The 13,907-nt window shown below is 36.7% G+C and overlaps 1 protein-coding gene across 5 annotated transcripts in view; it reads left to right on the forward strand.

Annotated features, from left to right (window-relative positions):
* PTBP3 (polypyrimidine tract binding protein 3) overlaps positions 1-13,907 on the forward strand; it is a 115,353-nt gene that overhangs the window by 61,872 nt on the left and 39,574 nt on the right. For 4 of the 5 annotated variants that reach the window (XM_029919713.1, XM_029919714.1, XM_029919717.1 and 1 more), the window contains 3 exons: positions 813-959; positions 4,318-4,350; positions 9,848-10,012. In XM_029919713.1, coding sequence (XP_029775573.1) covers positions 813-959; positions 4,318-4,350; positions 9,848-10,012 — 345 coding nt within the window. The remainder of the gene's footprint in view (positions 1-812; positions 960-4,317; positions 4,351-9,847; positions 10,013-13,907) is intronic. The other variant, XM_029919715.1, reaches the window with a different exon arrangement.

Consider the following 13,907-nt stretch of genomic DNA (forward strand, 5'->3'; position numbering starts at 1 on the left):
AGCATAGGGTGGGACCCTTAAGGAAGTTACTATGGGGAGTGAATTGCTTGAGGCAAGGTCATCTTCCTTTAGGGAATGATGGAGGTCTGACAGGCATATAACCTCACTAGTGCTGACCAAGTAATTCCAGATGAACTGGTTTAAGATTTTAATCTTGGGAGAGGCTGAAACTATAATTGTTGGGTATTAACTCTTGGTTTGATGACCTGGGTTTAGTACACATAACTTCATTTTGGGCTTGATGTCTTTGTATTTTTTTAACACAGATCTCAAAAAAAGTCATTTGAATGATTCAAATCAATATTTACTTAATGTAGGAAAGAAATTATCCCATTTCCCTAACTTGAACAATTGAACCTTTATACCTGAATGCTGATTTTATTGTATCATAAACTTATGTGTATCATAAACAGCTATTTATTTAAAAGGTAAAAGAGAGCAAATCATTATGCCCCATCTTTGAGAAATTTTTATTTAAGAAAGAACTATTAAATTCCAACCCCTGGAAGTGCTGATGCTCACCCCCCCCCCTTTTTTTTTAAAATTTTTTGCCTTTGTAATTATTTCTAGATTTTGGAAGAAAAAGAAAAAAAGAAAAGAAAAAGAAAAAAGAGGAAAACCAAAAACCACATGGAATCATTTATTCAACTGGCAGTTTCCCAATCTCAAATCCTTTATTGAACCCAACTTTTCATATATGTTTTCATTTAATTTAACATCAGTGGTATACTTTGAAGCAAAAATCTTTTTATAGTTCTTAGCTGTCTTTCAAAAATATGAGCTTTCACTTTACTTTCTTGTGTTTATTGCAGGCTTTCTTAGAAATGGCTTCTGAGGAAGCTGCTGTTACCATGGTGAATTACTACACTCCTGTTACTCCTCACCTTCGAAGCCAGCCTGTGTTTATTCAGTATTCCAATCACAGAGAACTTAAAACTGACAATCTACCTAATCAAGCTGTAAGTATTAAAGGCATTTTAAAGATTAGCTACAAGAACACATGGTATAATCTCTTAAAATTAATTTTCTATTTCTCAGAGGGGGAAAAAAAACGTATTACTTTCTTCATGTTAGGATGCTTTATTAGTAAAGATTGTGTACATAAAATTGTTACCTGAAGGAAGTTATGGTGTTAAGAGTGGCAGATATTGGGGGTATAGCTCAGAGGTAGAGCATTTGCAGAAAGGCAGATACTTGATTTTCCCTGAAACTGAGTAAGAGGAAAAACCTGCATTCTTATCTGTCTCTTAAAATTTCAGGTCTAAAAGGAACTTTTTACAGAATACACAGAATATATAACAAAGGCATTAAGAATTTCAGTGAAGCTTCTATTATAATGTTAACATTTAAGATGTTAATAAGAATTTGTATAGATATATTCATTAAATGGTTTTTGACTCTTCTAGGTGAATGTTAAATATAGAATATCAACATCTCTAACCTCATTTTTCAGTTTTTATTTTGATATAGCTCATATTGACTCTTTTGTGTCTCTCCAGGTTGATCTGTAGTAGCTAAAATAGTAATTTGAAATTACTTAAGGGTGAGAAAAATTGGTCCACAAAGCAAGAGCGAGGTTTTTTATTGTTATGTGCATGTTTGGCCCCTATACTCTTGCCTGGGCAAAAGAACTCCTCCAGCTCTTTGATTCTGTGTTGGAAGTCATTATAGTGCAAGCTACTGAATTTAAATGACAGTTTTCCACATTTTTAAAATAATAAACTTTTCCGGTACATAATCTTTAGCTTGTTCTAAGATTGCACATAGCCTATATAAACTTAGTAAATGAGATGTTAGACATTTTTAAATATTGTAGACTTTTTTAAATGAAAAGTTGACTTATAAATTCTAAGTAGCATCCATTCTCATGCTAAAACAGTCAAACAATCCAGGAAAGTAAAAATGTCACAACGACAACAACAAGAAACACTTGTCTAGAGACTGCTAATTAACATTTGCTAACAGTTTGGTGGGTACCCTTTCTCTATCCAGGTGTAGTATTATCTGTGTATATAATTTTACATCAGTGGAATCCTAATGTTTTGAAAGCTATTATTTTTTTCTCTGTAATGTAATGGATTTGTTTCGTGGCTATAAAGGCAGAGTTACTTCATAATTTTTAAATGAATGCATAATACTGCCTTCTATAAGACTGCCATAATCTATTCACTGTCTTGTTAATAGACAATGAAATTGTTTCCAATTTTACACTTTTTAGAAATAGCACTGTAGCAGCATTCTTACATATCTTAGCACACTTGCAGCATTTTCTTTATTAACATTTGTGGCAGTGAAATTGCTGGGACTAAGCATATGCATATTTTGTATTTTGATATACATTACATGATTGCTTTTTTTTTTAATGTTTATTTTTAAGAGAGAGAGAGAGAAAGTATGGGTGTGTGTGCAAGTGAGGGAGGGGCAGAGAGACAGGGAGACAGAGGATCCCAAGTGGGCTCCATGCTGACAGCAGAGAGCCCAGTGAAGGGCTTGAACCCATGAACAGTATGAACAGGACCTGAGCCTACTGAGCCACCCAGGTGGCTTTTTGAAAAGAATATGTACCAGCTTAGGGTGCCACTGATACGTGTAAGCAAGCAGTTTTTCTGTCATCTTTGAAAATTTGCTATTTTGACCCTATATAATAAGTGCTGAGCAGCATTAAGTACATTCACATTGTGCAACCCATCACCACCATCTGTCTCCAGAATTCACCTTGGGGCGTCAGGTTATGGTCTCATGGTTTGTGAAATTAAGCCCTGGTCAGGTTCTGCACTGACAGAGCCTGCTTGGGATCTCTCTCACTCTCTCCTTCTCCCTCTTCCCTCTCTCTGTCTCTGTCTCTCTCTCAATAAATAAACTAATTTTTTTAATGTTTTATTTGAGAGAGAGAGAGAGAGAGACAGAGTGAGCAGGGGAGGGATAGAGAGAGAGGGAGACACAGAATCTGAAGACAGGCCCCAGGCTCTGAGCTAGCTGTCGGCACAGAGCCCAATGTGGGGTTCGAACCTACAAACCGTGAGATCATGACCCAAGCTGAAGTGGGACACTTAACTGACTGAACCACCCAGGCACTCCTCAATAAATAAACTTTAAAAATTAAAAAAAGAAGAAGAAGAAACAACAGCAGCAGCAGAATTTTTTCACCTTCCCAAATTGAAACGCTGTATCCTAAACACTAATTCCTCATTCCCCTGTCCCCCTAGCCTCTGGCAACAACAGTCTACTTTCTGTCCCGGTGAGTTTTGTCTACTAATGCAGTTTTAAAAATATTTTTACACAGTAGTCAAATCTCTTAAGATTGTATTCTGTTTTCTGATTTTGATACCATGCTCATAAGGACCTAGGATAGCAACATTAAAAAAAAAAGTTTTTGATCTATGTTTTCTTCTCATATTTTTTTGTTTCAGTTTTTATTTAATGTTTTAAGTTTTTGTTTTATTAGAAATATTTTGGAGGTGGAGAGTAAGGGTAGGCTTTGATCTCTCTCTTAACTCCCAGTGACCAATTTATCCTTTATTATTTTTTTTAATAACCCATTTATTATCCACTCATGTGAAATTTGTCCATTGTCATGTTCTAGTTTCTGTACAGTTGCCGTGCCTACTTAAAACACATGTATGTACCCTTCCTGAGTATGCACACACACACTGCTCGCGTGGCCCTCATACATCCTCTTGTGTGTGCTACTCACATGGGATGCACTCCATGTCTAATCCAGACTACCTTTTGAATTCGATTCAGTTCCATTCCTGTTTTCAAGTCCCTAGGGCCAATGTCTCCGGTATTAATATTTTGTAGGGCAAAGCCCTCTTCTTTACTCTCTTTTTTCAGACATTAACTAGTTACTATATTTTATTTACTTCTCCACATATAATAGAATTGTTTACACTCCTACCACCAAAAGAACAAATTTGGAATTGGGTTGATTTTATAAATTTGAGAAAATTAGCATATTTATATTGCTCTATGATTCTTTTGAGAAGAAAGTTCTATTTTGTCTCCTGTCTCACGAGAGTTTAAAACTTTCATTCATGTAAGTCATGGCAGTTTTCTTACTCGTATGATTCCTAAATATGTTAGAATAAGTCTTGAAGAAGAAATAAACAATTTAGTAAAACTCTTAAAGACTGGATTATTCTAAAGGGAAAGCATGAGGAGGAATCCCAGTTGCTTGGCAACTAAAGCCAGCCAAAATGACCTAGTTTATTCTTTGTTAGCCTTGATTTCTTCCTAGTGCTCTTTCCATTTTGTTACTTTTGTGCAATTTTTATGGATTGATGTTTAATAAAATATAATAGTTTTTCTTTTATTTAGGGTCCTACACCAATGTTGAAGTCAGAATTGAAGGTACTTGTTTGCATATATAAAATGTATCAAATGTCTTTTTTTTTTCTGACAAACCCAAGGAACTGATAAATTACTATTTCATTATCTTTTGTACTCTGAATAGGAAGGTACCCCAAAACATGCACATAATTTCTTTTCCAGCCTATGGACATACTTGCCAGAGGGTCAGGTGAATATCACATATTTTTTTAACTTATTTATTTATGAGAGAGAGAGAGCACGAGCAGGGGAGAAGGGCAAAGGGAAAGGGAGAGAGAATCTTAAGCAAGCTTTGCTCTCTGCATAGAGCTCAGCCTGGGATCACAACCTGAACTGAAATCAGGAGTCAGCTGCTCAGCTGACTGAGGAGCCCCTCAGATATCTTTATCCTTTTATTTAAACCAAAATTATAGTTGGAACGCCTGGGTGGCTTAGTCGGTTAACATCCAACTCTTGGTTTTGGCTGAGGTCATGATCCCATGGTTTATTGAGTTCAAGCCCTACATCAGGCTCTAAGCTGACAGTGCAGAGCCTGCTTGGGTTCTCTCTCTCTTCCCCTACCTCACTTGCCCTTTGTCTCTCTCTCTCTCTCAAAATAAATAAGTTTAAAAATTTTGTAAACTAAAATTACAGCTAAAAAATTTAGCTCATAGTTTGAGGAACAGCATTTTGGAAATGGTTTTATTAATAACCACCATTAGGCAGGCGATAGACCGTTTTGTTTTGTTTTTACCTTGTGGGTGGACATTTACAAATCTGCAGAGATAATCATGGAAAGAGTTTTTCTAAAATGTTTTCTTAAAAAATCAAACCCTACACTTAAGATCTATGCATTTTATTGTACATTCATTTCTTCTATCTCCATTTCAGAAATATCTTTTTTACATTATCCAGGCATGTTTAAATTTCATATGAAGTCTATTTGTCCTTCCCTCACCTTGATAAAAGTCTCACACTTCCAGTCATTCCACTGCTGTTTCCTTTATTAAGTTATTACAGAGAGTTTGTTTATAAATTCCAGAGAGTTTGTTTATAAAACATTTAAAAAATTATCTCCCATAGGAGGAATTCTGCTGCCCCATAATTTTTAGCATCAAATACACAGAACATAAATCTTCTTTGTGAAATAATCTCTTTATATTAAGAAAACATTTCACATAGAACCCCACCCCCAACTTTGCTGTTGCCCTCCGTGGAGCATATGGCTCAGTTTTATTTTTCTTCCTTGAATATTTTGCCAACTTAAAAGTTGAAACTACAGAGTTACTTATTAAATAAATCTTATCTTCATTTCAGGTGTTATTTTCTCAGATTTTGATTGTCAAAAGCATTTCTTGCATACCTGCTGCTCAGAGACCTTTGTACTCAGTGCTCTGTGAAGTACTAATGCAGAATATATGGAGAACTCTAGAATGGTTAGGACAGTGTATACTGTGGTATCCCATATGCCAAAGACAAAGAGTGAAGAAGAGGAGCTATAATAAAAAGAGTAATATCAGTAGCAGGAGGCGTATATGTAGAGTTGTTAATAAAAGGCATTGGTAGAATGATAGCATAATGAAGTAAAGTCAGCAAGGTTAAGTTAACTTTCGGTTGTGTAGGTTTAGTTTTGTAAAGATTTAATCACCCTGATCTAAGAGAAAAAAGAATCGTAATTCCACTTAGAACCTCTCTATGTTAAAGTCTTTGCTTGGACATTCTAGAATTATTTTCAGTGTGGTAGCTGCTAGCTACATGTGGCCAAATTTAAATAAATTTAAAAATCAAAAGTTTAGGAGCACCTGGCTGGCTCAGTCGGAAAAGCATGCAACTCTTGATCTTGGGTCATGAATTTGAGTCCCACATATTCTTGTTTGCTAATTCTACCTTCTGGGTCTTTTTAAAATTATTATGATTAATTGACCCCACCCTCTCCTAATTATAGGCTCATAGTGGACGTCTGAATTAGTTTTCAAACTTGAAGCAGTAGAACCCATTTTTCAAATAAACTCTTTGTGAGGATCCCAGTGTAGAATGCATGAGATAAACTGTTTTTGAAGCCGGCTTGGGATGCTCAGTATTCCATACACGTGGCTGGTTTAGAACATAGTTTTGAAAACAAATAATGTAAAACTTCCAAATAATTATTTATACATTGTTCTCAAAGATGATGATGTGTTTGGAAACTGAATGTTGGGTGGTTTGAACATTACCTGATACATAAAAAAATCTATATAGCTTTAAAATGCCGCTAAAAGGTATTAAAAAAGAGATGCATAGAAGCATAAAAGTGGAAGTTGTCCCGGGGCACCTGGGGGACTCACTGGGTTAAGTGTCCGAGTCTTGGTTTCAGCTCAGGTCATGATCTCACAGTTCATGGGCTCAAGATCCCCATCAGGCTCTGTGCTGCTGGTGCAGAGCCTGCTTAAGATTCTCTCTCTCCTTCTACCTCTTGCTGTCTCTCTCAAAATAAGTAAGTTTTTTTAAAAAGTGGAAGTTCATATATTACACATACACAAAGTTAAAAGCCAATTTCCAGAAAGATACTTGTTTTAATGTTATTTATCATAGCATAATGCCTCACTAAATTAGGATAAATAAAAAATCATGAAAACAACACACAAATGTTAATTTAAAATAACACACAGAGTATTGTGATCATTAAAGTTGGAAGTGAATACACTATGTAAAAAACTGGTGAGATTTTTTTTTTTCATTTTGTTGCACAAACTAATTATCACCATTCTTAAGGAATGGTAAGAATGGAACAAAGATTGTTGAAAACTTGCATTTAATTTCATTTATCATTAACCATGCTTTTTTTTCCCTTCAATTTTTCCTTCTTTCACCCACTTCATTTTCTAAATAATGGTTTTAGGGGAATCTGGGAGGCTCAGTCAGTTCAGCTCAGATCATGATCTCACAGTTTGTGGGTTTGAGCCCTGCATCAGGTTCTCTCGGAGCCTGGAGTCTGCTTCAGATTTCTGTCTCCCTGTCTCTCTGTCCCTCCCCCAGTCCTGCTGTCTGTATCTCTCATAAATAAATAAACTTAAAAAATTTTTTGTTTAATCTAAATAATTGTTCTAAATTTTGAGGCAGTCACAAAATTGGGAAAGAGTTGTAGAATAAAATACAAGTTTTGATTTCTTCAGGCATTTATGAATAAGTTGCTTACCTGATCTGTCTTCATTGTCCAATATCTCAGTGTACATTTGCTATAGGCAAGGACATTCTCATACACAACCAAAATATAGATGTCAAAATTAGGACATTGACATTCAGTCCTCAGTCCCCATTCAAGTTTTGCCCATGATCCCAATAATGTTTGTTAGAGCAAAACAAACATTATTTAGAAGTCACATCTTTAGAGTTCTTTAGTCTGAAATAGTTCCTCAGTTTTTGACTTTCATGACCTTGATTTGACACTGGATAATTATAGGCAGCCTGTCTTCTTGATTTTCCTGAATTTGAGCTTATCTGGTATTGCGTTGTGATTGCATTCAATATATATAGTTTTGACAGGAACATCATAGAAGTGATGTCCTTTTTTTCTCATTGCATCGTATCAGGAAGCACATAATTTCTGTTTGTTGCATTACTCATGTTGTGCTCTTGGGTTCCTCGATGAGGCTCTGTTTGGCCTTTCTACTGTGAAGTTATGACTTACAAAGGGGGAAAGAGGAGTATATTGGGGGAAGGTACTTTAAGGCAATATACATACACTCTCTTATCAACTGTCTATAGCAGTATGAACTTAAGATTTCCTGTTTTATTTGATGGGTTATTTATTAAAATCACTATTTTGATTGTCAAACTGTCCTATATTTGGCCAGTGGGAGCCCCTTCAGGAAGCTGTCTTCTATCTTTTGGCACATTTCTATAAATTTTTGAACACTTCTTTGCATTCTAGTAAAACCAAACAAAAAAGACAAAAATTTACTCATTTTGTACTTTCTTTGCTCTAGCTCTGGAACTAGACTGTTTTAGGGCACTCTGGTTCTTCTTAGTGGAGCGTGCTATTTAGAAACTCATCTGCTGAATGAAATCTTGCCGTTTGCAATAATACAGATCTACCTAGAGGGTGTTATGCTAAGTGAAATAAATCAGAGAAAGACAAACATGCGATTTACTTATATATGGAATTTAGAAAATAAATGAAAAACAAACAACAGATTCTTAAATACAGAGAGCAAACTAGTGGTTGCCACACGGGGAGGGAGGTAGAGGAGATTGGCAAAGCAGGTAAAGGTATTAAGTACAGACCCCCAGTTATAAAATGAGTAAGTCATGTAGATGAGAGTACAGCATCAGGAATATAGTCACCAATACTGTACTAGTGTTGTACGGTGGCAGATGGTGACTCACTTGTGGTTAAGTGCTGAGTAATACATAAAATTGTCGAATCACTGTGTTGTTCTCTGGAAACTAATATGTTAACTGTAATTTAATAACAATAATAAAAATAGGAGACCTTTCCAGGAGTCTGACAGAAGTGGGGTTCAGAATTGTATTTGAGACATTCAGATTTTCATCAAGCAGTTTGAGTTTAAGTGCACTGTTTACAGTCTTCTGTGTGGCCCAGATAAATCAATCTTTAACCCATCTCAAACTCGGTTTTCTTATCTGAAAAGAATACAATGCATACTTCATAAATTGCTGTGAGAAGTAAAGAAAGATTTGTACAATGAATCCACAGAATGAAACCTGCAATTAGTGCTCCATAAATGTTCTATTATAAATAAATATTGTTGTCTTCTTAGCAAAAAAAGGGGGGGCTTGTCTGCCTCCCCCTGCTTGGGTTCTTATATTCTCTTTTTAGGCTGCCTGCCATTGAATTACCTCCTTACCCCAGTCAGGCCCTCATGGACCTCCTCTTCACCCTGCTTGGACTGTCTTCTGTACATTGGTTCACACCATGTGGACCCTTTCCTAACTCTCCTTGGGCTCTGACACTCCTGCCAAGCTAGTCTCTTCTGGATGCCTTTCTTGCCCTTTTCATATTCCTCAGGTGCTGGTGTCTAGCAGTGAACCACCCTCACACTAGATACCTTTACCTTGTCTGGGCACAGGTTCCTTTTGCCAGGCAGCCTACCATGCAGATGCTGTCCTCACATTGCAGGCTCTGATGCCCATGCCAAGATGACAGCCTGTAGAGATGCATTCCTAACCCTTTCTGAACCACGACAGCTCCATATTTGCATCTGTCATGTGCCACCCAAAGTTTAGAACTCAGTAGGTCAGGGAGGGAAAAAGAAGAGGGCCTTAAATGGTTTTTAAGTCATCTTTAATGTTACTTTCACATTGTTTTTTTTTCTTGTTATTTAAAAATTAGGAAATAAAAATCATCCCCACATTTTCCTCCTTTTTTTTTTGCCATGTGTTTTTCTCATTTCAAGTAACTTTAAATACCTTTCTTAAATATTGTGTCATTGTGATAATAAAGCAAGTCTTTTGAGTCTTAAGTGATTACAAATTTAGGATATGTGCATCTAGCAAAAGTAGGTATGTATTTTTTTTCTTATTTTGGATTGTTTTATAGAGAGCCCAAGCTGCACTGCAGGCTGTCAGTGCTGTCCAGTCGGGAAGTCTGGCCCTCCCTGGAGCTCCTACCAATGAAGGCACAGTCCTACCTGGGCAGAGCCCTGTGCTCCGAATAATCATTGAAAACCTCTTTTACCCTGTTACTCTGGAAGTTCTTCATCAGGTAAAGTGGAATAATACTCTGACAAGGCAAATGTGACCTCTGTAACTTTTGGTGTTTTCTGTCTTTACATTTTTAAAAAAATGTTGGTTGGTATATATGTTTAAATAATAATAATAAATCTTGAGCATACTGTTTCATGTAAGAAACAGTATCAATTAGAGATAATTTTTTAAATGTTTATTTAGAGCACAAGTGTGGGAGGGACAGAGTGAGAGAGGGAGATGCAGAATCAGAAGCAGGCTCCAGGCACTAAGCTGCCAGCAGAGGCCAACTCAGGGCCCAGACTCATGAACCATGATAACATGACCTGAGCCGAAGTCAGACACTCAACCGACTGAGCCATTTACGCACCCAGAGATAATTTTTCTGTAGCTTCCTTTTTCTGACTTAAATACTTGATTTCAAAGAATATATAAGAAATTTTTTTTTAAATATACATAAGCAGGAAAATGAAAAGAACATAGAATCCTATTAAAAACACACTGATAGGGGCACCTGGGTGGCTCAGTTGGTTAAGCAGCTGCCTTTGACTCAAGTCATGATCTCAGGGTCCATGAGTTTGAGTCCTGCATCAGGCTCTTTGTTGACAGCTCAGAGCCTGGAGCCTTCTTTAGATTCTGTGTCTTCCTCTCTCTCTCTCTGCCCCTCCCTGACTCATCCTCTGTCTCTCTCCATCTCTCAAAAATGAATAAACATTAAAAAAAAAAACACATACACACTGATAGTAGATACTTCTATTGGTTCTTTCTTACATTTGAGTATTTTCATTTTAAAAATTCTGAAAGTATGTGATAACTCTTCATGTATAAAATGAAAGTATCGTGTTAAGTATTTGACTAATGGTCAACATAATTGTCATGGACTTTCCATTAATATGTCCAGACTGTTATGATAAAAGATACTCTACCAATTCATGACCTACTATGAGAGTATTGAATTTAAGAACTAGAAGGTAACTAAGTTATATAATTTTGTAGTGAATAAAACTGAGACTCAGATAATTGATTAAATATTGTAGAGAGTAATTGAAGAGACAGAACTCAAGCCTCCTAATATGAAATTCAGTATGGTGTTTTGTATGCTTGTTTATATATGTGTTTGTATTGTATACTTGTGTGTGTGTGTGTGTGTGTGTGTGTGTGTGTATAGTTCTTATTTATTTTTGAGAGAGAGAGCATGGGCACGCAAGTCGGGGAGGGGTGAGAGAGAAGGGGACAGAGGGTCCAAGGCAGAGAGCCTGATGTGGGGTTTGAACTCACAAACTACAAGATCATGACTTGGGTCAAAGGCAGCTGCTTAACCAACTGAGCCACCCAGGCACCCCTACTTGTTATATTTATAACTAATACTCCATAAATACATATCTTCAAAATGTAACGTACAATGACTTGGTAATCTGCATGTATAAACATTTGACATCTAGCCCAGAAACTTCAATTAGTTTTTGTCCTCTTTTGCTGCAAATTGATTCCATTTCCTTATACTTGTCAACCCCTACACTGTAATGCTAAAACACTGAGACGGGCACCTGGGTGACTCCGTCAATTAAGCGTCCAGCTTCCTCTCAGGTCATGATCTCCTGGTCTATGGGTTTGAGCCCTGCATCCAACTCTGTGCTCACAGCTCAGAGCCTGGAGCCTGCTTTGTATTCTCGCCCTCTTGCACTCTCTCTGTCTGTCTCACACCTGCGCAGGCATGCGCGCACACATGCGTGCTCTCTCTCTCAAAAATAAACATTAAAAAAATTTTCAAACCCTAAAACATATACTTATTTTCATATTTATATCTCAGTATATATTGCATAGTGTGATACCAAGTCCGTCCAGAATCATTTAACTATTTTCCAAACCTTTGGATTTGTACTACTAAGTGAAGAGTCATAGGGATTATATATGCATGTGTATTTAAGAACTGAAGTACATTCCACCCTATTCTCACATTTTATAAGTAAGGAAACGGGAGTCCTAAAATGTCACGTTACATTCCCACAGTCATTGTACTAATCGGCAGTAGAGTTCAGATACATTTTCCAATACAGTTCCTGTACCGTGCATGTAAATATCAAAATATACCATTTATTAGGCCTACCGTGTTCCCTATAGTAGTTTTCTGCATACCACTTTCTAAATATATGCCTTTGTGTAGCATGTCTAGGAAGGGCTTTAAAGTGCTAGCCGTAACCGCCCTTCTTCCTTATAAAGGTTTCAGCAGTTGCGTACGTGATTGGCTTCTTAGTTCTGGTGGATTTTCTTCTCTTATGTTATCCCAGAGTGTCACTGGACACTGTGATGCATCAGCAATGTTTGCTTTTGTAACAGTAACATTGAAGCTACTACTATCTTAACTAACTTACACTGTGTTACAAAAGATGTTCTTGCCCCCATGGCTCAACATTGCCATCAGTCAGCCTTGAGTTTAGCTAGAGGCTTGTGGTCCTGTCCTGTCATTCCATTTATTGCTTCCCTGAGAGCAGAATCAAACCTTGTTTCTCTCCCAAAAGATCATGGGGTCCTTCAGAGTAAAGAGGAATAATTCTGAGAGGTGTTAATACTTAATAGTAAGCAGAATTCTTAGCCTTTCGGCTACCACACTCCTTTGTTTAATCTTCCTTTCCGTTGCTATTGGAAGGAAATCCAAGTCCTTACTAAGGCCATTTGGGTCCCCCATGCAGACCTCTCCCCCCATCTCTTTAACCTCATTTCCGAACACTCTTCTGCTTATTTAGTCCCTGGCGTTTCTGGCCCTTTTACTGTTTTCCCCTCCCCCCACCTTACTCCTGTCTTAGTCCTTCTCTATCTTCTCTTTCTTTTCAAAACACTCTTCACTAAGACAGTCACTTAGTTGAATCTACATCATTCAGTTTTGAGCTCAAATTTACGTTCTCAGTCTTTCATTACAGTAAATGAGCCCTCTCCCCTAGTACTCTGTATCATAGCCAACTAAAGAATAGTATAACAACATGATTTAAGGATACAGGGTCTGGAGCTGGTTTGAATCCTGGCTTTTCCACTTACTACTTCTGTAACCCTGGGCAAATAACTTAACGTCTCTGTATCTTTTTCTTACTCATATAATGGAGCTGAACATGGTATCTATTTTCATATCTTTATTGTGAAGATTACATTAGAGTTATTATGGCACTAGAAAAGTGTACATATTAAACTATTTATTAGAAAGATAGATATTAAGTGCTCAAGAGATGTTAGCTGTAATCATTAGGTGCTAGTAAATTGCACTGTAAGAAACTGATCCTTGCGCTTGTCTTGCGGGTAAGATCTGATTTCATAAGTAATAGCATAAAAGGTGATGAATATTGTAATGGGGAGATACTTGGAAGTATGGAGTTGGTTGCACCTGTTGTAATTTATTAGCATATTTTATATTTTTTGCTGAAGGGTTGGCATTAGCTAAGCTCTTCTCTGACATCTGTTGATGTTAGTGTTTTTTTCTTTAGCACGTGGGAAGGGGATTGAGTGACTGAGATGGGAGTGGTGCTATTTCAGGTGAGGAAAGTTAGAGGTTTTCAGTATGATGATAGTTGAATAGAGGCTTGAACTATGTGGTAGAATAACACAGAAGAACAGCAAGTGTAAAGTTTCTAAAGTGGAACTGTGCTTAATGTGTTGAAATATCAGAAATAAGGCTATATCATTGCAGTTGGAAAAAGTAGGAAAGCTATGAATGATAGAATCAGAGAGGGAGTTAGGATTCAGATGATGCAAAGCCTTTATAATCTTTACACTATGTAAGATAGGAAGCCATTAGAGGATTTTGAGTAGAGGAGTAAGATGATAATTTGTTTTAATAGAATCACTCTTGTTGCTATAAGAATAATATATATATAATAATATAAGAATAAATTGTAGGCATAAATGGGATCTAGGCATAGTCCAGA

The sequence above is a fragment of the Suricata suricatta genome, chromosome 13, assembly GCF_006229205.1.
Source record: "Suricata suricatta isolate VVHF042 chromosome 13, meerkat_22Aug2017_6uvM2_HiC, whole genome shotgun sequence".
Lineage (NCBI taxonomy): Eukaryota > Metazoa > Chordata > Mammalia > Carnivora > Herpestidae > Suricata > Suricata suricatta.